Source organism: Salvelinus fontinalis, chromosome 27, assembly GCF_029448725.1.
Source record: "Salvelinus fontinalis isolate EN_2023a chromosome 27, ASM2944872v1, whole genome shotgun sequence".
In the NCBI taxonomy this organism is placed as follows: Eukaryota; Metazoa; Chordata; class Actinopteri; order Salmoniformes; family Salmonidae; genus Salvelinus; species Salvelinus fontinalis.
This window is the reverse complement of record NC_074691.1, coordinates 34,024,657-34,051,801: the sequence shown is the minus strand read 5'-3', so window position 1 is coordinate 34,051,801 and position 27,145 is coordinate 34,024,657. Positions and strand designations below refer to the sequence as shown.

General features: G+C 46.1%; 1 protein-coding gene across 1 annotated transcript; it reads left to right on the top strand.

Annotated features, from left to right (window-relative positions):
- On the top strand, window positions 1-27,123 carry LOC129825675 (plexin-A4-like). Its single transcript, XM_055885863.1, has 6 exons — window positions 1-143; window positions 713-851; window positions 10,924-11,023; window positions 14,707-14,897; window positions 20,371-20,540; window positions 26,896-27,123. The coding sequence occupies exons 1-6, from the start codon at window positions 1-3 to the stop codon at window positions 27,110-27,112; spliced, it is 960 nt and encodes a 319-aa protein (XP_055741838.1). The 3' UTR covers window positions 27,113-27,123.
- The last annotated feature ends 22 nt before the right edge of the window (window positions 27,124-27,145 follow it).

Below are 27,145 nucleotides of genomic sequence, written 5' to 3'. Positions count from 1 at the left end.
ATGGTGGAGAGCACTCAGCATGGGGGCCAGGGGCCGCCACAGATGAAAGAGGAAGTAGGGACCTTGGCTAGCAGCGGTAATCACATCCATCGATCGAGAGGGCCCAGCGAAGGCCCCCGATCCGCTCTCTATCAAAGAGCAGAGTGGGTGATTAATTTTCCTCCCTTTTCCCTCAATCTCTTCTTGTCCTCCTTCTCGTTCTCTTTTGCTACTAACACTCGTTGTCACACTCGTTCTACTTCTCGGTGTCGCTGCTTTGTAGCCTGGGAATCTCATGCTGGCTTCAAAGGAAGGATTCCAGGAACTCCAGATCTGTTTCACTGTAGCCACTCACTTTCTCTTCTCACAGTCCAGACGTACATGGCTCTTGCAGAACCAGTGTGTATGTGACGCAGGTTGACATTCACTGTCATGAATCTTGCCCTGGAGGCAGAAATATGCGATTTTTCACTACACGGGCCATCTAGAAAGTCAAAACTGGCTATATTGTAACAACAGATTTGATGACTTAGTGGCTGTGCCAGTCAGTGACCACTCTACAGAGCTGCCTCCAGGGAAAGATTCATGACAATAAATGCCAACCTGCGTGTGTGACATCAAAGGAGTGTACAAAAAGAGAGCGTGACATGGATTCACTATGTGATAGTGATCACTGCATCTTGTGGAAAAGGTCATTCTGTGCAGGCTGGATATAAATCTCTTTCTCCCATAGTGCCCTAACCTATCTTTACCTTTGCCCCCTCACAGAGTGGCGCCAGGGCAGAGGTCAGCGTACGATCCTGATGGATGAAGACCTCTCTACCAAGATTGAGAGCGACTGGAAGAGACTCAACATGCTTGCTCACTACCAGGTACACGCATCACTATCTAGAACAGTTAACCCACTGTTCCTAGGCCGTCATTGAAAATAAGAATTTGTTCTTAACTGACTTGCCTAGTTAAATAAAGGTGTGTGTATGTGTATATACGGTATATATATTTTTTTTTCCCCCTTTTTTTTTTACACACACATCTACACTCTGGCTTACGACCAGTTACATGCATCACTATCTAGAACACAAATATCTATATTACCAGGTACATGCATCACTATCTAGAACACAAATATCTATACTACCAGGTACATGCATCACTATCTAGAACACAAATGTCTATACTACCAGGTACATGCATCACTATCTAGAACACAAATAGCTATACTACCAGGTACATGCATCACTATCTAGAACATACATATCTATACTACCAGGTACATGCATCACTATCTAGAACATACATATCTATACTACCAGGTACATGCATCACTATCTAGAACACAAATGTCTATACTACCAGGTACATGCATCACTATCTAGAACACAAAAATCTATACTACCAGGGACATGCATCACTATCTAGAACACAAATATCTATACTACCAGGTACATGCATCACTATCTAGAACATACATATCTATACTACAAGAGACATGCATATCTACAGGTGGAGTCATACCCATGTTCACTCAGGACGGAGAGGGTACACTCTAGAAGTATAATTCATTGTATTTCTATAGGGTACACTAATCCGTAGTGGAGAAGATTGAAGATAACTCCCAATACGCTGTACAGAAGGGACTGGTGATTTGCTAGTGTACCAACAAAGCTTGTTTGAGACGAGCAAAATGGATGAATGGAATGAACTGTAGTTTGTTTTCCCCTCCAGTGTGTATTTGCAATATCAAAACTAAACTATTCCCTCATAGTGTATAATACAGTGTGGTGCACATGTTTCCATGTAAATATTATGCTGCATAGTGTTCAGTTAGAGGTAAACCCATGGTTCAGATTAGGCTCTAACCATTAGACTATCCACTTCCAGGTAAATACATGTTTGTGATGATTGACTTCCAGGTACTACCATAATGTAGACGGTACACTAGATACATTCATATTGCACACTCACTCACAGGTAAACTCACTCCACCTGAGTGTCATTCCATTTCCAGGTAAACTTTTGCAGCTAATCAGCCAGTCAAAATGCTGGCTCAACCTCATAAATGTTTCATCAAATAGATTACCCTGTAAAGGTCTCTTTGCAAAACACACACACACACACACACACACACACACACACACACACACACACACACACACACACACACACACACACACACACACACACACACACACACACACACACACACACACACACCACTCACGGCTCTTTTCTCATATAGACCTCCTGATCTCATCAGACAGAGCCGGAGGGAGATTTGTGTTTTGAGTTTGTTTATTTGTTTAACTGATTCTATCTGTACCGCCTGCCTCACCATATCTCCCTCCTCCCTCGCTTCTCCAGCCTTCTGAGTTCAGGAGTCATCAGCCGCTCTCTTTGTTGTTTCTGTTTCCAAACGCCGCCATTCGACAGACAGCTCTTTTACCCACTACCACATGTATTTCCCCCCAAACACTGAAGGAAACAGAAACTCATTCAAAATCTGACTTTGATTAGAACTCTGCAAGTCAGAGTTGACGGTAGGAAAGCACCTAAACTAGTACTATAAGAGGAAAAGTACCAAAGAGACTAGAGGCTTCACAAGATGTCTACGCACGCAACCTGACAGTATTGCACACGTGTTGTGTCCGATCATGTTGGTTTAGGTTGTTGATGCCTAGGACTGATGATGCCGTTGGATCAGTGAGGCAGAATGTTTTTCAGAGTCGTGTATCAGTCCGTTTCAATAATGTCTGATGGCCGCAGACAAAGGGAAGAGGAAGAAGAGGCAGAATTCTGTTTTAGCAGGCTTAAAAGCCTCTGCCAAGCTATTGAATGAACACACACATCCTTTGACAGTTCTAAATGGACTATGTTGATTTCTCCAGCCAATAGACTAATAGATGGCGCCGAAGAACATGGCTGATGTTTTACATTCTCCCAACCAATTGTGCTATTTTTTTTAATTTTTTGCGTAACTTATTTTTTTACTTATTGTCTATGTTGCTGCTACGTCTCTTATGACCGAAAATAACTTCTGGACATCAGAGAAGCAACTACTCACCACGGACTGGAAGAAACGTTATACTTTCACGAGTCCGACGAGAAGGAAATCCTGCTTTCACTGGAACAGGCCCAGATCCACGCCTTTTGCATGAAGAAAAGACGCCGGAAAAGGGGACGCAGATCGGGGATCCTTCTGAGAAGCCGGAGGCGAGCGAGTAAACTCCCAATGCCTTCCAGTCTCCTTGCTAACGTGCAATCGTTAGAAAATAAAATGGATGACCTATTATTATGATTATCCAACGGGACATTAAATACTGTAACATCTTATGTTTCACTGAGACGTGGCTGAACGAAGAAATGGACAATATAGAGCTGACGGGATTTTCCATGCACCGGAAAAACAGAGACGCTACCTCTGGTAAGATGAGGGGTGGGAGTGTGTGTCTTTTTGTCAATAACAGCTGGTGTGCGATGTGTAATATTCAAGAAGTCTTGAGGTATTGCTCGCCTGAGGTAGAGTACCTTATGATAAGTTGTCGACCACACTATCTACCAAGAGAGTTCTTATCTGTATTATTTGTAGCCATCTATTTACCACCACAAAGCAAAGCTAGCACTAAGACCGCTCTCAACCAACTCTATAAGGCCATAAGCAAATAATAAAATGCTCACCCAGAAGCGGCGCTCCTAGTGGCCGGAGACTTTAATGCAGGCAAACTTAAATCAGTTTTACCAATTTTTTACCAGCATGTCACATGTGCAACCAGGGAAAAAAAATCCTAGACCACCTTTACTCCACACACAGAGATTCATACAAAGCTCTCCCCCGCCCTCCATTTGGCAAATCTGACCACAATTCTATCCTTCTGATTCCTGCTTACAAGCAAAAACTAAAGCAGGAAGTACCAGTGACTCGCTCAATACGGAAGTGGTCAGATGACGTGGATGCTACACTACAGGACTGTTTTGCTAGCACAGACTGGAATATGTTCCGAGATTCATCCAATGACATAGAGGAATACAACATTCGCATCGAGCTAAAGGCTAGAGCTGCCGCTTTCAAGGAGCGGGAGACTAATCCGGACGCTTATAAGAAATCCCGCTATGCCCTCAGACGAACCATCAAACAAGCAAAGCATCAATACAGGATTAAGATTTAATCCTACTACACCGGCTCTGACGCTCGTCGGCTGTGGCAGGGCTTGAAACTATTATGGACTACAAAGGGAAACCCAGACGCGAGCTGCCCAGTGACGCGAGCCTACCAGACGAGCTAAATGCCTTTTATGCTTGCTTCGAGGCAATCAACACTGAAGCATGCATGAGAGCACCAGCTGTTCTGGAAGACTGCGTGATAACCTTCTCGGTAGCCGATGTGAACAAAACCTTTAAACAGGTCAACATTCACAAAGCCGCTGTGCCAGACGGATTACCAGGACGTGTACTCAAATCATGCGCGGACCAACTGTCAAGTGTCTTCACTGACATTTTCAACCTCTCCCTGACTGAGTCTGTAATACCTACGTGTTTCAAGTAGACCACCATAGTCCCTGTGCCCAAGGAAACGGAGGTAACCTGCCTAATTGATTACCGCCCCATGGCACTCACGTCGGTAGCCATGAAGTGCTTTGAAAGGCTGGTCATGGCTCACATCAACAGCATCCTCCTGGACACCCTAGACCCACTCCAATTTGCATACCGCCCCAACAGATCCACAGATGACATAATCTCAATCGCACTCCACAAGCCCTTTCTCACCTGGACAAAAGGAACACCTATGTGAGAATGCTGTTCATCGACTACAGCGCAGCGTTCAACACCATAGTGCCCACGAAGCTCACCACTAAGCTAAGAACTCTGGGACTAAACACCTCCAACTGGATCCTGGACTTCCTGATGTGTCGTCCTCAGGTGGTAAGAGTAGGCAACAATACGTCTTCCACGCTGATCCTTAACACTGGGGCCCCTCAGGGGTGTGTACTTAGTCCCCTTCTGTATTCCTTGTTCACCCATGACTGCGTGGCCAAACACGACTCCAACACCATCATTAAGTTTGCTGACGACACAACAGTGATCACCGACAACGATGAGACGGCCTATAGGGAGGAGGTCAGAGAACTGTCAGTGTGGTGTCAGGACAACAACCTCTCCCTCAATGTGAGCAAGACAAAGGAGCTGATCGTGGACTACAGGAAAAGGTGGGCCGAACAGGCCCTCATTAACATCGACGGGGCTGTAGTGGAGCAGGTCGAGAGTTTCAAGTTCCTTGGTGTCCACATCACCAACGAACTATCATGGTCCAAACATACCAAGACAGTCGTGAAGAGGGTACGACAAAACCTTTTCCCCGTCGGCATCTAACCGTAAGGCGCTACAGAGGGTAGTGCAAATGGCCCAGTACATCACTGGGGCCAAGCTTCCTGCCATCCAGGACCTATATAATAGGCTGTGTCAAAATGGAAAGCCCATAAAATTGTCAGACTCCAGCCATCCAAGTTATAGACTGTTTTCTCTGCTACCGCACGACAAGCGGTACCAGAGCGCCAAGTCTAGGACCAAAAGGCTCCTCAACAGCTTCTACCCCCAAGCCATAGACTGCTGACACAATTCATAATTATCTATTTACATTGACCCCCCCCCCCCCTTGTACACTGCTGCTACTCGCTGTTTGTTTGTTACCTTTGCATAGTCACTTCGCCCCCACCTAGATGTACATATTACCTCAACTAGCCTTTACCCCCGCACACTGACTCGGTACCGGTGCCCCCTGTATATAGCCTCGTTATTCTTATTGTGTTACTCTTTATTATTACTTTGTATTTTAGTCTACTTGGTAAATATTTTCTTCTTCTTGAACTACACTATTGGTTAAGGGCTTGTAAGTAAGCATTTCAACGGTAAAGTCTACACTTGTTGTAGTCGGTGCATGTGGCAAATAAAGTTTGATTTTGATTTGATGTTGTGAGCAAAAGAGCAAGGTCGGTTTTAGATCTCAAAACAGTAATTAGAGTAAAAACATAAATGGATGTTCAGTTTGAAATCCCCTACAAAGGTAGAAATATATTGAGTGATTGTTATCTTCAGATGCAGCATCCTTTCATGTAGACACAGTACAATCAGGGTAGATCAGGACCCTAAGACAGTACAATCAGAGTTGATCAGGACCCTAAGACAGTACAATCAGGGTTTATCAGGACCCTACGACAGTACAATCAGGGTTGATCAGGACCCTAAGACAGTACAATCAGGGTAGATCAGGACCCTAAGACAGTACAATCAGGGTAGATCAGGACCCTAAGACAGTACAATCAGGGTAGATCAGGACCCTAAGACAGTACAATCAGGGTTGATCAGGACCCTAAGACAGTACAATCAGGGTAGATCAGGACCCTAAGACAGTACAATCAGGGTTGATCAGGACCCTAAGACAGTACAATCAGGGTTGATCAGGACCCTAAGACAGTACAATCAGGGTTGATCAGGACGCTAAGACAGTACAATCAGGGTAGATCAGGACCCTAAGACAGTACAATCAGGGTTGATCAGGACCCTAAGACAGTACAATCAGGGTAGATCAGGACCCTAAGACAGTACAATCAGGGTTGATCAGGACCCTAAGACAGTACAATCAGGGTTGATCAGGACCCTAAGACAGTACAATCAGGGTTGATCAGGACGCTAAGACAGTACAATCAGGGTTGATCAGGACCCTAAGACAGTACAATCAGGGTTGATCAGGACCCTAAGACAGTACAATCAGGGTTGATCAGGACCCTAAGAATGTACAATCAGGGTTGATCAGGACCCTAAGACAGTACAATCAGGGTTGATCAGGATCCTAAGACAGTACAATCAGGGTTGATCAGGACCCTAAGACAGTACAATCAGGGTAGATCAGGACCCTAAGACAGTACAATCAGGGTTGATCAGGACCCTAAGACAGTACAATCAAGGTTGATCAGGACCCTAAGACAGTACAATCAGGGTTGATCAGGACGCTAAGACAGTACAATCAGGATTGATCAGGACCCTAAGACAGTACAATCAGGGTTGATCAGGACCCTAAGACAGTACAATCAGGGTTGATCAGGACCCTAAGACAGTACAATCAGGGTTGATCAGGACCCTAAGACAGTACAATCAGGATTGATCAGGACCCTAAGACAGTACAATCAGGGTTGATCAGGATCCTAAGACAGTACAATCAGGGTTGATCAGGATCCTAAGACAGTACAATCAGGGTAGATCAGGACCCTAAGACAGTACAATCAGGGTTGATCAGGACCCTAAGACAGTACAATCAGGGTTGATCAGGACCCTAAGACAGTACAATCAGGGTTGATCAGGACGCTAAGACAGTACAATCAGGGTTGATCAGGACCCTAAGACAGTACAATCAGGGTTGATCAGGACCCTAAGACAGTACAATCAGGGTTGATCAGGACCCTAAGACAGTACAATCAGGGTTGCAAAATTCCTGCAACTTTCCCCAAATTCCCTGGTTTCCCAGAAATCCAGGTTGGAGGATTCCTGGATTCCCTCATAATTTCAAGAATCTTCCAACCAGGATTTCTGGAAAACTGGGGAATTTGGGGAAATTTACAGGAAATGTGCAACCCTAGATACAATGGTTTTAGTGTTTGAATCTTCTATTGTAGGATTACAGCTTACATTCAGGCAATAGAATATCATAGTATAGAATAGAAAACAGCATTGTCCAAGAAAAACAAAATGTTCATTTCGAAGAAGTGAACTCTGTTTATTCTATTTCTATAGCTACAGCACATTCATTAGAGGAACTGAAAATACCCTCCATACACCGTTCAGAAAACATTTGAAAAGGGCAGATGTCTCACCCGACTATATCATTGCTCCTATCCCCCTGTAGAACCAGCAGTGATGACGATCAGTAGAGAGACTATTGCTTTTGTAGTCATGACTTTCTCCCTCCTCTCCTTATTGGCTCTGACCTCGTGACCTGTGACCCCTGTAATAGACTGGGCCTGTCAGAGCACATCCAGGTCATTACAGAGGATCAGGGCCTGACTGACTAGACACCCCAGAAGTAATCAGCCGAGGGAGGGAGGGAGGGAGTGTGGATTAGAGGCAGGGAGATGACCAACAAAGGGCAGGCGGTCGTAACGCCATGGCAACTCTCTGTCTGAGCAGAGGAGAGGAGTTAAGATCTGATGTGCTCCACTCAGATGTCCATCTGTCTTCACATTCATAGGGAGTTTTACACACTAGAACACAGGCATTAGCATAGGTGGACACACATGCTCAAAATACACACATACAGTATGTCCAGCTCCATTCCAGACATGGACAACATGACACTTCCTAAATATGCAAACACACACACAAACCTTCACCTGGACAAGCCAGTCATATGTACACCTGCCACGCATGAACAGACAGTGACAGACAGACAGACAGACAACCCCATTATGACAAATCCTGCTGATTGGTACATTCCCTTCTTGGCAAGCGTCCCTCCAGCGAGTCGGAATGATGGACCGGTGGAAATAGGAATGGAGCGACGTTCGCTTGTTCCTTATGGTGTAAATAATGTGGACACCTAAGCCAGCAGCCCTCCAAATGAGCTTTCCGGGGGGGGGGGGGGTCTGCCCGCCACATGACGCTTAAATTAAATGTCACGGCGGCGAGTGGGATGTCGTGGGTGTGGTGGTCGAGACAGCGAGGTAGAATGGATTAGAAGCCTGATTGGAAACCGGAATGAGATAATGAAGACAGAAGTTAATTCAGTTTTCAGCTGGGGAGGGGAAGGAGGGGGAAGGCTGGGTGCGTTCTCCTTGACAAGAAAACAGACTCAGACACTCAAAGCCTGTTAGAGGGAGCGAGGGAGGAGGGAGGAGAGGGAGCGAGGAGAGAGGGAGGTAAGGAGGAAAGGAGGGGGACTGGAAACATCCCGCAGATTCACACTCAGTCAGCCCACTCCAAAACGTTCCTCTCATCGTTTTACCAAGCTAACATTAGATGACGCTATATTTCTGTGATGTATTACCTAGCGGCGATTATCTTCTGTCTACATCAGTCCTTTGTTCACTTTTGGTCCAACAGGTCAGTTTATATGACGTAGATTTTGTACAACACCATGGTTAGTGGAAAAGGTTACCCACTTATATATTATGAATGTTTTGCTGACCTAGTAAAACATGAATATCATTGATTACTGTCGACTTTGGTCAGACAGATTTCCCCTCTTGACAGGCTCCAGAAGTCCCACGTCTGTCTTGTTATAATGGTTATAATGTAATACAGAAATATGGAATATAGAATGGGATCAAAGCGCACTCTGAATGGAATTAGACTCTGCTAACTGTCATCCTAATGGGTTCTTATGAAAACAGCACAGACCCATTCCCCCTCCTAGATATAGAGGAACTATTCTAATTCTATTTCTATCCCCCCTTTGTACAGTTAGCATAGAACCCATTCTCTTTTGGTTGAAACTAAAGTTCCAAAGCCCTTTCTGCTAAAATAGAAGTTTGTATGCCCTCACTGTACTGTAAGTCACTTTGGATAAAGCATCTGCTAAATAGCATATATTAAATATGTATATATTATATTATTTGCAGAAGGGAGAATCACATTGTAGCCCTGAGCATTGCTCTGATATATGATCAGGCCATCCCATCAGTTTACTGAGAGCAACAGTCTCTCTTCTCCTCTTCCTAAACCACCCAGACCCACCTGTCATCTCACATCCCACCTCTCCTCCTCCCTCCCAATATTACAACCCCAAACACACACACCATTATATTAACTAGTAAACATGTAGGATTACTGCTTAGGGACCATGTTGTAGAGTTAGAGGGGGGTAGTTGGATCCCTGTGGAATCTCCCTGAACCCTCCCATAGGTGTCGCCTGTCATAATACTAACACATTATGCACCAGGAGCGGATTGGGGAGCGGGTGAAATAATGCTATGATGTAATAATGGAACCCCAAACACACACCTGAGACCCTTAGCACTGCACCCCTATTCCCCATACACACCCCTCCCACTCTATTAAAGAGATCACTTCTTCAATTAACCCTGCCTTAGGCGGCGGGGCTCGCTGGAGAAATTATGCAGAGTGTGTGTGTTTGCATACATGTACGTGTGTTTGTGCACGGCTGGGATCAGCCTCTCTCCCAGTTGTGTTAATTGAATCAATTTCGGTTGTGTTGAAAAGTAGGAGCCCATCTCTCTTTCTCTGTCATTCTCTCTCTCACACGTATTATTGAAATGGGAGGCTGAGACGTATCATCTCACACATAGTGATATACATCACCCCCGTTCACTACCACAAATCATATGTGTATGGGCTGATTAGATCACACAGGCTAATCACAAAGGCTTCCTGAGCATCCAATCATAGCTGTTATAGATGGAGGATAAACACATGATGACGTGTGGATGGTGATTTGTATGGTGATCCAGGGTTTAGTGGCTGAGTGCCACATCTCTCTTCATTGGGGATTGTTATGTATTCAGAATGCACTTGGCAGAATCAGAATGCACTCATTGAGGATGGTGATTAGTCATTCTGCTCTCTCTCGCTCTCTTTCTCTCGCTCTCTCGCTGTCTCTCTCTCTCCGTCTCTCTCGCTCTCACTCTCTCCCCTCCTCACTCTCACTCTCTCCCCTCCTCTCCCTCTCTCTCTCTCCCCTCTCTCTCTCTCTCCCCTCTCTCTCTCTCCCCTCTCTCTCTCTCTCTCTCCTCCTCTCTCTCTCTCCCCCTCTCTCTCTCTCTCTCTCTCTCTCTCCCCTCTCTCTCTATCTCTCTCTCTCTCCCCCCTCCTCTCTCTCTCTCTCCCATCCTCTCTCTCTCTCTCCCCTCCTCTCTCTCTCTCCCCCCTCCTCTCTCTCTCTCTCTCTCCCCTCCTCTCTCTCTCTCTCCCCTCCTCTCTCTCTCTCTCTCCCGCTCTCTGCAGGTGCCTGATAACTCTGTGATGGCCCTGGTCCCCAAGCAGGTGACGGCCTACAACTCGGTCAACAACTCAACTGTGTCCAGAACCTCAGCCAGTAAATACGGTATGGCTAATGTGACAGTGTGTGTGTGGTGTGTGTGTGTGTGTGTGTGTGTGTGTGTGTGTGAGAGAGAGAGAGGAGCACATTTCCGGCACATTTCCAGATTTCTTTGCTGGATAGGAGTGTCCTCCTGGAACTAAAACAATTATGCCCCCCCCCCTCCATCTCCCAGCACTCTGTGTGCCTGAGAGTTAAACAGGAAGAACGGTGTCCTTCTCATTGGAGTGGGATCCATAGTCAGAGTCAGCACACACACACTCACATGCACACACAAACACACATCAGCACACACACAGACGTTCACACCTACACACACACTGGGTATTCCCTGTTGCGAATGCACAAGCTCCATTGCCAGAATTTTAATTAAAAAACGTGGCTAAACAGCACCTTCTCCCTCTAAATCTTCACCACAGAAACCAACACAGACTTCTCCTGCACACACTGTTCATCCCTCAAACTAACTGAGCTCCATATGTCACTAACAGATGTAAAGGCTCTGTTAACAATACCTGAACACATAGTAAAGTCTTCCATACATTAGCCACTGTTAACAATACCTGAACACATAGTAAAGTCTTTCATACATTAGCCACTGTTAACAATACCTGAACACATAGTAAAGTCTTCCATACATTAGCCACTGTTAACAATACCTGAACACATAGTAAAGTCTTCCATACATTAGCCACTGTTAACAATACCTGAACACATAGTAAAGTCTTCCATACATTAGCCACTGTCAACAATACCTGAACACATAGTAAAGTCTTCCATACATTAGCCACTGTCAACAATACCTGAACACATAGTAAAGTCTTCCATACATTAGCCACTGTTAACAATACCTGAACACATAGTAAAGTCTTCCATACATTAGTCACTGTTAACAATACCTGAACACATAGTAAAGTCTTCCATACATTAGCCACTATGTGCTGTCACACCTTAGTAATAGTGACAAAGCCCCAGAGGAGAAGAGGGACAGAACTGAGCCCAGGAGACAGGATAACAAGATTAGAGAGCAGGGAATTTAACAGACTAACAAAGAGAGGGAAGAGAAGGAGTGCATTTGCAGTTTGCACTTTCCTCCCCCCTGGGACTGGAGATTCGTGTCCCAAATAGCACCCTACTCCCTAAATAGTGCACTACTTTGGACCAGAGCCCCATGTGGAATATGGTGAACTACATAATAGAGTAATAGGGAATAGAGTACCATTTGGGATGCAGACAGACAGTGTCCCATCCAGCAGTGACTGTCTTGGTCTGGCCCTGTGTTCTCTTGAACCTGAGAAGAAGCCATCAAATCAAACCCTGATCAAAGGCAGCGCTGCCCGGACTCAAACACTCCAGACACATCAAATTACGGCTTTATTAGCCAGCTAGCACCTCATCTCCATACGCCATCTCACCGCCTCGCCTCCGTTCCTCCACTCAAAATAGACCAAAGAAAAAGGAGGGTGAGTGTGAAAGAGAAAGAGAAAGGGGACAGGACGGAGATAGAGAGAGAGATGGAGGAAGACAGAATGTCACACATCTCTTGACTTAGTTGGGGAATTGACTTCAAACGATGCCAGAGCCACTTGAGACACGGGGGGGGGGGGGGGGGGGGGGGGGCTTTGAATTGGACTGATCACAATGGAGAAGCACTGAGGAGAAGAGAGGATGATTCTAATGGAGCCAAAGGAGAGGGAGAGGGAGGGAGAAAGTTAGTAAGAGAAAATGAGGAAGGTGGAGAGGAGGAAATAAGGAGGGATGATGAAGAAGAAGAGGGGTAAAGAGAAAGATGAAGAGGAACAGGGAGGGAGAAAGATGAAGAGGAAGTAGGGGAGAGAGGGATGGAAGGAGAAGGCAGAAAGTGATGGAGTGAGATGAAGTGCGTAGGAAAGGGATTTAGAGAGAGGGAGCGAAAGAGAGAGAGAGAGGGTGCCAGCTTCCTTTCTTAATCAAAACTCCTGTGTGATATGTCAGTATGGTAGTATTTCAGTACGGACTGTGTGTGTGTGTGGAGCGCCCCTTCTAGGCACTCCTTCTACTCCACCGAACGTGTCATCACGCCCTATTACACCAGCACACTCGATAACACTCTGGAAGACAACCACCACTTTATTAAGACACACACACACACGCACACGCACACACACTCCAATCAATCCAAATCACTCAAGTTCCATGAGTCAATATGCGCACACACACAGATACACACACACACACACACACACACACACACACACACACACACACACACACACACACACACACACACACACACACACACACACACACACACACACACACACACACTTTACCTGCTTTCTCTCTCTAGTACTTGACCCCTCCCTCTCTCTCCTCTCTTCCTCTCTCCCTCCATCATTCACTCTTCCTGCGTTTCTCTCTGAAAGGACAAATTGATTTCTGCAGCATCTGCCTTGGCAAAAACACACTATTTCCCCGTCCTCTCCCTCGACCAACAGTCCTACTGATCAATTCTTTATTTCCCCGTACTCTCCCTCGACCAACAGTCCTACTGATCAATTCTTTATTTCCCCGTCCTCTCCCTCGACCAACAGTCCTACTGATCAATTATTTTCACACTGTGTAAACATTCATTGAGCCGGAGTGTTTTTAAATGTCATCGCCACTCTCGTCAAATGGGGAGGGCATATGAATATTTCATCTCGCCATACACCTGTTCGATTTTGTGTCCGTGAGTTGTGCAAAGGCGATTTCTACCTCCCAAGAGAAAAAGATGGCATGAAAAATGAACCACGTGCATGCTGTTGTAAAAGTTGTAATGTCCAATCTCAAAGGCTCGGTAGCTTGAAGCTCCTAACTGAACCCAGACAAACTACTGGAGCTTTGACTTATTTGACTTTGTATCCTTTAGAATACCTGTGTAGTATCCTTTAGAATACCTGTGTAGTATCCTTTAGAATACCTGTGTAGTATCCTTTAGAATACCTGTGTAGTATCCTTTAGAATACCTGTGTAGTATCCTTTAGAATACCTGTGTAGTATCCTTTAGAATACCTGTGTAGTATCCTTTAGAATACCTGTGTAGTATCCTTTAGAATACCTGTGTAGTATCCTTTAGAATACCTGTGTAGTATCCTTTAGAATACCTGTGTAGTATCCTTTAGAATACCTGTGTAGTTTGGCTTGACCCCCCTGTATTTTGTTTTGTCTGTCTTTGGTTTGTGTTGCGTCTGTCTTTTTTGTGTTTTGTCTATGTTGTCGTCTCTGACCATTTTCACTCGATCGTGGCGACCTGAACAGTACTGTGCTGGCTCAGATGTTTTCTTTACACATCCCCTCTGTTAGGTGTGTTGTCTCTCTATACTCTGCACCATATCCGCGGGAAGTAGGGAGGCTGAGGGTGCTGTAACACCTGCTAATAATACAAACTAATTCAACTCCTGTATTAGCAGACCGATACAGCCGTCTGTAACGCAGACCTCAAACAATATTTCACCAAGATGTTATTGTTTTTTGCCACCACGTTTGGTGAAAGAAACGCAGCACCCCCACCCCCAAACATCTTCCCGCGGCTACAACCTCTATATTGTGTCTGTGTTGATCATGTTATATGATGTTATTCATGTTATTCCATAGTCTGCTACAGTATGTCCATTGGTTCCTGCTTCATCTCTGTGTCATATCCTGATGTTGTTCTTTACGTTCCACAGAGAACATGATCAAGTACACGGGGAGCCCCGACAGCCTGCGCTCGCGCACGCCCATGATCACGCCCGACCTGGAGAGCGGGGTCAAGGTGTGGCACCTGGTGAAGAACCACGAACACGGGGACCAGAAGGAGGGAGACCGCGGCTCCAAGATGGTCTCTGAGATATACCTGACCAGGCTGCTGGCCACTAAGGTGAGTTATCACACCAACGCACACACACACCTAGACTAGAGTAAGTCATTTCCGGTGAGGAATATTATTCAAATATAATATTAATCCTCATCCCCTGTAGGCTCTGAGACCTAAGTGAAAATATGTAGATGTATATTGTGTCTTTCAGATCTCAGCAGCATATCTAATGATAGAGGTGACACACAAAGGTACAACCTGTAAAGGCTTTTTCTGTAGACAGAGATGTTATCTGGTGAAAAACAGAAATGGAAATAGCCGTAAAATGAGTCTCTTTGAGCATGCCAGGGCGCTATTGCCCCTCAGAAAATCAGTTCATTTGGTTTGGAGGGAATCGTGACTTTGATCCCACTGCTCAATGGGGAATTACCAATCCACTTGCTAATGATGCACCTCCTTTACATCACACATGCTTTCTTCCAGAGAGTGAGAGAGAAAGAGAGAGGGAAAGAGAGAATGAGAGGGAAAGAGAGAATGAGAGAGGGAAAGAGAGAATGAGAGAGGGGGAGAGGGAAGGAGAGAGGGAGGGAGGGAGGGAGAGGGAGAGAGAAAGAGAGAGGGAAAGAGAGAATGAGAGAGGGGGGGAGAGAGGGAGGGAGGGAGAGGGAGAGGGAGAGAGAATGAGAGAGGGAAAGAGAGATGAGAGAGGGGGAGAGGGAAGGAGAGAGGGAGGGAGGGAGGGAGGGAGGGAGGGAGGGAGGGAGGGAGGGAGGGAGGGAGGGAGGGAGTGAGAGTGAGAGTGAGAGTGAATGAGAGAGGGAAAGAGAGAGGGAAAGAGAGAATGAGAGAGGGGGAGAGGGAAGGAGAGAGGGAGAGAGAGAGAGAAAGAGAGAGGGAAAGAGAGGGACGGAGGGCGAGAGGGAAGAAGGCAAGATCCTGTAGTGTGTTGGTGGTGTTGGTCGTGTTGGTGGTGTTGTAATTTGTGACCATTCCTTGGTCTTTGTGTAGTGGTTCAGACAGACACTCTGCCTGGTTTTCTGGTTCTATAATGGGAGTGCTTAGTGGCAGGATTCACACACACACTCATCAACAGAATTGTTGGCAGAGATGGCTGAGGAGGCAACAGAGTTATGGAGAGAGTGTGTTGTCTGTCATTTCTCTGGTGTGTTGTGATTGCCAGCGAGCAGTCACTGTGGAGCTGTGTAATGAATATGGCAAACTCTCTCGCTATGAAGCACATGTACCAGATCCACAGTCTAACACGCTTAGACAGACAAAAACAGTCAGTCACACACACACACACACACACACACACACACACACACACACACACACACACACACACACACACACACACTGAGCAATGCTCTATTTACCTGTGATGACCCTGGTCAGGGGGGAATGTGATGCAGAGACGGCATGTCATCTTTACAGATGGAGTGTTTTTGTGAAGTAATCGGTTTATCTTGGGGTCCATCTCTCTTGTTGAGGTATGACTGGGCCGACAGCCCTGTAATTGACTGCGTTTGACTTTCGCCTCACCAGTAAATACCGTCGGTCGGCCCGGCACTGACGTCCCCCATTTTTGGTCCATCAGTGTCACTCTGATGGGGGGGCAAAGGGCTTATTTCTTGATTGCGTTCTCTATTCCTATTTTCCTCTCTCTCTCTTTCTCTCTCTCTGTTTGTGACAACACCAGCACCCCTTCACCCACTCAGTCTTTGCTGTTTTGTTTTCTTTCCACTCATCCTAAACGACAGGGTAGTTCTGATGCAGGCAACACTGTCTGTCCTCATCCTAAATGACAGGGTAGTTCTGATGCAGGCAGCACTGTCTGTCCTCATCCTAAATGACGGGGTAGTTCTGATGCAGGCAGCACTGTCTGTCCTCATCCTAAACGACAGGGTAGTTCTGATGCAGGCAACACTGTCTGTCCTCATCCTAAACGACAGGGTAGTTCTGATGCAGGCAGCACTGTCTGTCCTCATCCTAAACAACAGGGTAGTTCTGATGCAGGCAGCACTGTCTGTCCTCATCCTAAACAACAGGGTAGTTCTGATGCAGGCAACACTGTCTGTCCTCATCCTAAATGACAGGGTAGTTCTGATGCAGGCAGCACTGTCTGTCCTCATCCTAAACGACAGGGTAGTTCTGATGCAGGCAGCACTGTCTGTCCTCATCCTAAACGACAGGGTAGTTCTGATGCAGGCAGCACTGTCTGTCCTCATCCTAAACAACAGGGTAGTTCTGATGCAGGCAACACTGTCTGTCCTCATCCTAAACAACAGGGTAGTTCTGATGCAGGCAACACTGTCTGTCCTCATCCTAAACGACAGGGTAGTTCTGATGCAGGCAGCACTGTCTGTCCTCATCCTAAACGACAGGGTAGTTCTGATGCAGGCAGCACTGTCTGTCCTCATCCTAAATGACAGGGTAGTTCTGATGCAGGCAGCACTGTCTGTCCTCATCCTAAACAACAGGGTAGTTCTGATGCAGGCAGCACTGTCTGTCCTCATCCTAAACAACAGGGTAGTTCTGATGCAGGCAACACTGTCTGTCCTCATCCTAAATGACAGGGTAGTTCTGATGCAGGCAGCACTGTCTGTCCTCATCCTAAACGACAGGGTAGTTCTGATGCAGGCAGCACTGTCTGTCCTCATCCTAAACGACAGGGTAGTTCTGATGCAGGCAGCACTGTCTGTCCTCATCCTAAACGACAGGGTAGTTCTGATGCAGGCAACACTGTCTGTCCTCATCCTAAACGACAGGGTAGTTCTGATGCAGGCAGCACTGTCTGTCCTCATCCTAAACGACAGGGTAGTTCTGATGCAGGCAGCACTGTCTGTCCTCATCCTAAACGACAGGGTAGTTCTGATGCAGGCAGCACTGTCTGTCCTCATCCTAAATGACAGGGTAGTTCTGATGCAGGCAGCACTGTCGGTCCTCATCCTAAACGACAGGGTAGTTCTGATGCAGGCAGCACTGTCTGTCCTCATCCTAAATGACAGGGTAGTTCTGATGCAGGCAGCACTGTCTGTCCTCATCCTAAATGACAGGGTAGTTCTGATGCAGGCAGCACTGTCTGTCCTCATCCTAAATGACAGGGTAGTTCTGATGCAGGCAGCACTGTCTGTCTGTGAGGCTAGATTCTAGATTACACATTGTCACATGTCTTTAAAGTGCAGTGTAATGATGGGCTAGGTTTCTTTGTGTGTGTGTGTGTGTGTGTGTGTGTGTGTGTGTGTGTGTGTGTGTGTGTGTGTGTGTGTGTGTGTGTGTGTGTGTGTGTGTGTGTGTGTGTGTGTGTGTGTGTGTGTGTGTGTGTGTGTGTGTGTGTGTGTGTGTGTGTGTGTGTGTGTGTGTGTGTGTGTGTGTGTTCAGTGGGCTGTAATTGCAGCTTGTGCTCTCAGGGGACAGATGAAGGACTATCATGATGAAGTTGTCTGTCTGTGGGATTCCTTACTCACACTCACACACACACACACACGTATAACACACACACACACACACACACACACTACATGTATAACAGCCTCCCTGCCACTAAACTGTCCCCACGACTACACAGGGTTTGAGGAAGAAATGTATATTTTCATCTTCATAGGCAAATGATAAGCTGTCAGAAATGTGGGACATGGTAGATTCCCGGCTGTGATTGTCAGTTAACTGGATTCTCCTCTCACTCCCCCCTCCCTCTCTTCTCTCTGACTCAGTCACCGCTCCACCCAAATTGGGATTTTTATTTGCCGCTTGTGCACACCTCATCTGACACACTGCGCGCTTGTGGCTCTTTCCAGATAGGCTTCCCTCACTGTTGCTTTTATCATTCTGTTCTCTCTTCTCTTCTCCCCCTCGCATTCTATCAGCTCATTCGTTACAAGTGGATTAGATTTTCTCTTTCTATCTATCTCGTTCTCTCTCTTCTCTCCTCCTTAAAGACGAGAACATTAAATCAAATTAGGGTCAATGGTGCAGTGTGTGAGCTAATCCCTCCACACAAAGAGGCTTAGGAGATGTGCCTCCTGTTCCCAGATATTATTCAAAGTGAACTGTGAAAAAACAATTTCCCATCAAAGCCCAGAGATTTAGGACCAGGGAGAGCTGGAGAGAGAGAGCTGGAGAGAGAGAGCTGGAGAGAGAGCGCTGGAGAGAGAGAGAGCTGGAGAGAGCTGGAGAGAGCTGGAGAGAGCTGGAGAGAGCTGGAGAGAGCTGGAGAGAGCTGGAGAGCTGGAGAGCTGGAGAGCTGGAGAGAGAGGAGAGCGAGAGAGAGAGAGAGAGAGAGAGAGAGAGAGAGAGAGAGAGAGAGAGAGAGAGAGAGAGAGAGAGAGAGAGAGAGAGAGAGAGAGAGAGAGAGAGAGAGAGAGAGAGAGAGAGAGAGAGAGAGAGAGAGAGAGAGAGAGAGAGAGAGAGAGAGAGAGAGAGAGAGAGAGAGAGAGAGAGAGAGAGAGAGAGAGAGAGAGAGAGAGAGAGAGAGATAAAAAACACATCAGGAAACAACATCAGATACACAGGATAAAACACACTCTCAGTCAGATGCACACACCACCAGAGGCTGGTGAGGGGAGGATGGCTCATAATAATGGATGGAATGTAGGAAACACTTTACTTACCCAGCGTCAGGACACGTTATGACACGGTCATAACCATGTCATAATATCTGACGTAACGTGTCATAACCTGTTATAATATGGTCATAACACTCATGACATATGTTGACCTGTTGTGACATATATAGTGTTATTTTATGGCTGGTTATGACACCTACATAAGAGTGTCAAAACCCACAAAACATACCACACAAGGAAAAACATTCCATTACATCATAGCTTAAGTCTTTTTTTTTTTTTATTGACCATATTAAATTATCATTGTAATTGCACACAAATTGATGTCAGACATGCACCTGCCCCAATACTCTGTTTCTGATGACTGGGATGAATGCAGGAGCAGAAGCAGGACAAGACATCCTCTTTTTGACGGATGACTGATAAAAGGGCATGTACGTGACAGGCCTATCTGGCGTATATGATTATGATGGTCATAATGCTTCTTTACAGTGTCATAAAGTGTATTTTCTACAAGTTATTTAAAATGTAATGAATTCTTTACAGTCATCTTTTGTTCATCATAACAACAAAGGATTTAAGAAACAAACTTTAAAACTTCTTGGCAGGGAAAAAACTAATTTGAATAAATGTGGGTTTTGACACTCTTATGTAGGTTATAACCAGCCATAAAATAACGCAATATATGTCACAACAGGTGTAAATATATTGGTCTTAGAGTGTTATAACCATATTATGACAGGTTATGACAAGTTATGTCAGCTATTATGCCATGGTTATGACTGTGTCATGACGTGGTATGACACTGGGTTTCAAGTAAAGTATTCCTGATGTGTCTGATACCAATGTGTCTGATACCGATGTGTCTGATACCGATGTGTCTGATACCAGTGTTGCAGACACCTGTCGCCATTCTCTCTGTCTCTGTGTGTGTTGTCTGTCGCTCACTGCTGATCTCTCTGCTTCCACAGGGCACTTTACAGAAGTTTGTGGACGACCTGTTTGAGACCATCTTCAGCACGGCCCACCGAGGCAGCGCCCTGCCCCTGGCCATCAAGTACATGTTTGACTTCCTGGATGAGCAGGCTGACAAGCACAGCATCCATGACCCGCATGTCAGACACACATGGAAAAGCAACTGGTGAGACGCTGGAGACATCTGGCCTTTCCTGTTGTTTTACTATGTACTGTGCTAAAACAGGTTAACATTGGAAGTGTACGGCAACCTCCCAACACACACACACACACACACACACACACACACACACACACACACACACACACACACAAATACACATACACATACACACACACACACACATACGTAGTCAGATACACACACACACACACACACACACACACACACACACACACACACACACACACACACACACACACACACACACATAGGTAGTTAGATACACACACATACATGGGTAGAAACACAGACACATGTACACTCTTGTGTATACACACACTCACACACACACACACACACGGAAGTTTATCAGAGAGAAGTTGGCACTGCCCTAAATATGTCTCCCCGCTCCACCACCACCTCCATGCCTACGGAATGAACCATGGAGTGTGTGAACAATCTTCATTAAATCCAATGACGAAGAGCTAATCCCACAGGCAACCAATCAGGGCAGCCGGCTCTGACATTACCATGGTTACCGACCGGGACCGGGCCGCCCGTAGTCGCCAGGGCGAGGAAACCAGAGGAGGCTAGGTGAAGGAAGTGGACTCCAAATGAATATCCTCTGATTAATTTAGACCCGTGTCCCCCTCCTGAAGGGGTGGCAGGGTTAAATAACCTGGAGTGGATTAGAATGAGGAAGAGAGGAGAAGAGGAGGGGGTGGAGGAGAAGAGGAAATGGACTCAGTGGGAGTTAAACACCACGCTAATAACTCATTAGCCCCTGGCCTTCGCCATGGTCCCATCATGCATCACTCAGCTCCGGCCCAAAGGACCATGGGGCGGTGAATTGATTTGTGGGGCAGTCGGCCGGAGAAGAGTGGAGAGAGAGGGGGAAAGAGAGACTATTTACTTCATGGTCCTAATTTGTATCCTTCCCAGTGTCTGCGTTATTGCACCATTTGCAAAAGAGCGTGTTAAGTGTTTTCCAAGAGCTCTGTAGGTCGCTCTTACAATAGACATTAATGGAATCACTCTCACAAGAGGGGAAACGTTAAACAGTCATTTATCATAAGACACTGGTAACGCTTACATAACGCTAGTGACTACTGCTGATTCCACTGTCAGGGAGATCCAGGTCCTCTCTCTGCATGGGGGGCTTTCTGCTTGTGTGTGTGTGTGTGTGTGTGTGTGTGTGTGTGTGTGTGTGTGTGTGTGTGTGTGTGTGTGTGTGTGTGTGTGTGTGTGTGTGTGTGTGTGTGTGTGTGTGTGTGTGTGTGTGTGTGTGTGCGTGTGACTGTCCGTTAATGTGTGTGCGCACGTGCAGGCGTATGTGCGTGTTTGTCTGTCTTTCTGTCTGTGTGTACATGTGTATCCACCTCTGAGTGTCACTAAAGACTGCATTCTGTTAGAACAAAACACTGATCCATTCAGAGTGATACTACAACAGGTCCAGTCATCATCACACAGCCCATTAAATACACCCAGCCAGCTCAGAGCACCATGTCCCCTGTTCTACACCAAGCAGGCAGTGGTGACATATCCTTCAAACCAGATTATTAAATACACCCAGCCAGCTCAGAGCACCATGTCCCCTGTTCTACACCAAGCAGTGGGGACATATCCTTCAAACCAGATTATTAAATACACCCAGCCAGCTCAGAGCACCATGTCCCCTGTTCTACACCAAGCAGTGGTGACATATCCTTCAAACCAGATTATTAAATACACCCAGCCAGCTCAGAGCACCATGTCCCCTGTTCTACACCAAGCAGTGGTGACATATCCTTCAAACCAGATTATTAAATACACCCAGCCAGCTCAGAGCACCATGTCCCCTGTTCTACACCAAGCAGTGGTGACATATCATTCAAACCAGATTATTAAATACACCCAGCCAGCTCAAAGCACCATGTCCCCTGTTCTACTCCAAGCAGTGGTGACATATCCTTCAAACCAGATTATTAAATAAACCCAGCCAGCTCAGAGCACCATGTCCCCTGTTCTACACCAAGCAGTGGAGGCGTATCCTTCGAAACAGATTATTCTCTGCCCTGTGTAATTCTCCAGCAGCAGAGATAGATTGAGATAATCCATCCTAACCTGAGATTGAAATTGAGAGACACACAGCTGTGTGTGGTTTCCAAGAAACAATCCTGTCATTGTCATGTCTCTGGATGAGAGCCTAGACCTTTTTCTGTGCTGCAGTTATTCATAGATATGTCGACCATGTTAGTAGACTGAATTAATGTGGCGTAGGTATAATAGTTCCTCATTAAGACAGTTTTTATTTGTTTAGGGGTCGATAATAGTCTATTTTCCTGTCAGCCATATTGTTTGATTCCCAGAAGCAGGCTAGTACAGGAAGAGCCTCTGACAGACAGACCTTTCATCATCACTCAGTCCAGTGCATGGTTGACTGTGTGATCATCCACCATGGTTGACTGTATGATCATCCACCATGGTTGACTGTATGATCATCCACCATGGTTGACTGTGTGATCATCCACCATGGTTGACTGTGTGATCATCCACCATGGTTGACTGTGTGATCATCCACGATGGTTGACTGTGTGATCATTCACCCTGGTTGACTGTGTAATCATCCACCATGGTTGACTGTGTAATCATCCACCATGGTTGACTGTGTAATCATCCCACAGCATAGAAGGCTGGTGGGAAGAGCTATAGGAGGACGGGCTCATTATAATAGCTGGAATGGAATACATGGAATGGTACCAAACACATCAACCACATGGAAACCACATGTTTGACTGTTCCATGGATTCCATTCGAGCCATTACAACGAGCCCATCCTCCTATAGCTCCTCCCACCTGCCTCCTCTGTCCCCCAGCATATGACCTTTACTTGCCCTCCTCATTACTAATGGTTTGAGAGAGTGTGCGTGTGCGTGTGCGTGTGCGTGTGCGTGTGCGTGTGCGTGTGCGTGTGTGTGTGTGTGTGTGTGTGTGTGTGTGTGTGTGTGTGTGTGTGTGTGTGTGTGTGTGTGTGTGTGTGTGTGTGTGTGTGTGTGTGTGTGTGTGTGTGTTTGAGTCAGACTCCTAGAGCTCCTCCAGATGGTGTCTTTTGGATTAGCAGTCAGTGTGTCGACATCTCCCTCTCATCCTCTTTCTTCAGTGTGTGTGTGTCCCTTCAGCAAGCAGCGTTTTAATTACCAGCTTCTAGAGCAGACTGGCACACACATGCCCACATTGCACAGCACACACAACTCATCTGTGTCCTTAATCACATAAACCCACCACACTCTCCCAATGACAGCAGCAGACAGGAAGGAAGACACATCCCTCTGAAGGTTGACAACAGAGATGTTACAGTGATATTACACTAAATCACATTCTTCATATAGACATTACATTCTATTTCTACCCAGCCTGAAATATAGGCTACAGTATGAGTACCAGAACCATGGATCAGTATTGATCCAAGATTACACTGTTGTTTGATTTGATTTGTGGGTATTGGGTCAATATTTACCTTTAATCCGTCCTCTCTCTGTGGAAACCCAGGGATTACTCCTACTGATGTTAGCTAGGCCAACACTCACTAGCCATGACAATGACCATAACAATACATTTTATTTTAAGTGCTTTTCAAGATGCCCAAAGTCACTTTCGGGTGATTGGATGGTAATTGAACCACACAGAGACTGATCCTTCACCCCAAAATGCCAAACAAAAAGCATTGACCTCAAAGTTCAACAACCCATACAACTCCATGCACAATGACAACTCCGAACTGCCCAACAAAAATGGATAATAACATTTACTGGAAAAACCAACGGAGTTGGCAAGACCGCACAAACAGATCTGGGACCTGGCTAAACACTCACTAGGCCTGGACAATACTATGTAGTGTAGTGCCTCAGTGCTGTACACTCTCACCTTCCCTGAGTAAAAGGGTTGTTCCTGTCTGACTGACCGTTGACAGTTCAGAGACACATTCACTATCTGATTGAAGACTTCATCTCTGTAAAGACAAAAGCAGTGTCACAACTGCGTTCAAACATCTGTAAAATATGTCAGAAGATGTCAATTCCAAGGGGACAGCTGCTCTCCATATACCCCAATGTGTTTGGACTCATTAGATATGTTATATCAGATCCAACATCCAAAACAATTAAACGATCCTGGACACCACAGTGTGAATAACATACTTTACAGTTTGGGGAAACGTTAGGTTGTACGGAGGTATTGGCAGAACAATTGCCACAATGCAAACACAGCTCTCTATCGTCTCCTAGCGATAGTTTGTCAGATAAACCTGTATTGTGTCACATTCACTGAAATCTAAATATCATTATGGACCTGGCCCAGAGATGGAACGTGTGAAGAGACTCTTTAAATCTGACCTGTCCCCTCGGAAACCATCTAGACCTTAACCTAGTATTGGCCAGCTGCGACAGATTGACGACAATCAAGACTTGCATCACGGCGGTGTTAATATCCTTTCATCCGTCCGCTAATCCCAGAAGATTCGTCCAGATTAATTCAGTCATAATGCCAAGGTTTCCCTCGCCAAATCCTCTTTTGTTAGGTCGTACAACTGAATGATTGTACAGCAGGTTGGGGGGGAGGACATATCGGGAGAGGGGTTATTCAAATGATTCCGTGTTATTTTCTCCCTCCTCCCTGATGTTGCACACACAGTCGGTCCATCCTCTAGACTGCAGTGTCTTGCCGGTTTGGCTTTTGCCACGTCATCCAAAACCATGCTGCCCAGTTAATGAGAGAGAGAGAGAGAGAGAGAGAAGGAAATCCAAGCAATTCTCAGTCCTGCCTTTATACCACCTGATCTGTAACACACACTAGCACCTGTGCTACCTCTCTCCATTTGTTCCAAGGCCAACAAATAAACAGACTTGTGTTTTGATTATTCTAGACAGGCATGGAATGGGCCGCATGTCTATACAAGGCAATATGAACAGTGTTGGTGTGAAGCCCCCAGACACAGCTGGAAACCATGAAGCCCTGGCGTTGCCTGCTTTTAAGATTATGGCTTTATTAAATCGCGCACACATCAAATAGAAGGCATCAGCAACAAGCCGTGTACTAGATTGCAAAGTGAATGGGTCCTCATTCCCTTCTGCCACTGAATGTGTTAGCTCAGACCGACCACATCCACCGGCTGGCTTTAACCAATGTGAGTTGTTGTATGTTCAGGGATGTAATCTGCTTGGATTTGGATTTAAACAAGGATTGTTATTAAAGTCTAAATGTAGAAAATCACCTCGATGTCTTCTGTTTCATATCACAGAGAAGCATTCCTAGAAATGTACCTGGTGTATGTTGTGGTAATAGACTGTTCTCTGTCCCCTGTAAGGCCAGGGTGTTGTGTTTACATGATGTCTCCTCTATAGCCCACCTCTAAGGTTCTGACGTTCCACCATGACATGATATTCCCTAACTCTCTCTGTCCCTCCCCTATAGCCCACCTCTAAGGTTCTGACGTTCCACCATGACATGATATTCCCTAACTCTCTCTGTCCCTCCTCTATAGCCCACCTCTAAGGTTCTGATGTTCCACCATGACATGATATTCCCTAACTCTCTCTGTCCCTCCCCTATAGCCCACCTCTAAGGTTCTGACGTTCCACCATGACATGATATTCCCTAACTCTCTCTGTCCCTCCCCTATAGCCCACCTCTAAGGTTCTGACGTTCCACCATGACATGATATTCCCTAACTCTCTCTGTCCCTCCCCTATAGCCCACCTCTAAGGTTCTGACGTTCCACCATGACATGATATTCCCTAACTCTCTCTGTCCCTCCTCTATAGCCCACCTCTAAGGTTCTGATGTTCCACCATGACATGATATTCCCTAACTCTCTCTGTCCCTCCCCTATAGCCCACCTCTAAGGTTCTGACGTTCCACCATGACATGATATTCCCTAACTCTCTCTGTCCCTCCCCTATAGCCCACCTCTAAGGTTCTGACGTTCCACCATGACATGATATTCCCTAACTCTCTCTGTCCCTCCCCTATAGCCCACCTCTAAGGTTCTGCCGTTCCACCATGACATGATATTCCCTAACTCTCTCTGTCCCTCCCCTATAGCCCACCTCTAAGGTTCTGACGTTCCACCATGACATGATATTCCCTAACTCTCTCTGTTCCTCCCCTATAGCCCACCTCTAAGGTTCTGACGTTCCACCATGACATGATATTTCCTAACTCTCTCTGTCCCTCCTCTATAGCCCACCTCTAAGGTTCTGACGTTCCACCATGACATGATATTCCCTAACTCTCTCTGTCCCTCCCCTATAGCCCACCTCTAAGGTTCTGACGTTCCACCATGACATGATATTCCCTAACTCTCTCTGTCCCTCCCCTATAGCCTACCTCTGAGGTTCTGGGTGAATGTGATCAAGAACCCCCAGTTTGTGTTCGACATCCACAAGAGCAGCATCACGGACGCCTGTCTGTCTGTGGTGGCCCAGACCTTCATGGACTCCTGCTCTACCTCAGAACACCGCCTGGGCAAGGACTCCCCCTCCAACAAGCTGCTCTACGCCAAGGACATCCCCAGTTACAAGAGCTGGGTGGAGAGGTGAGAGGATGATGGGATGGGTGTGTGGTTGTGAGGT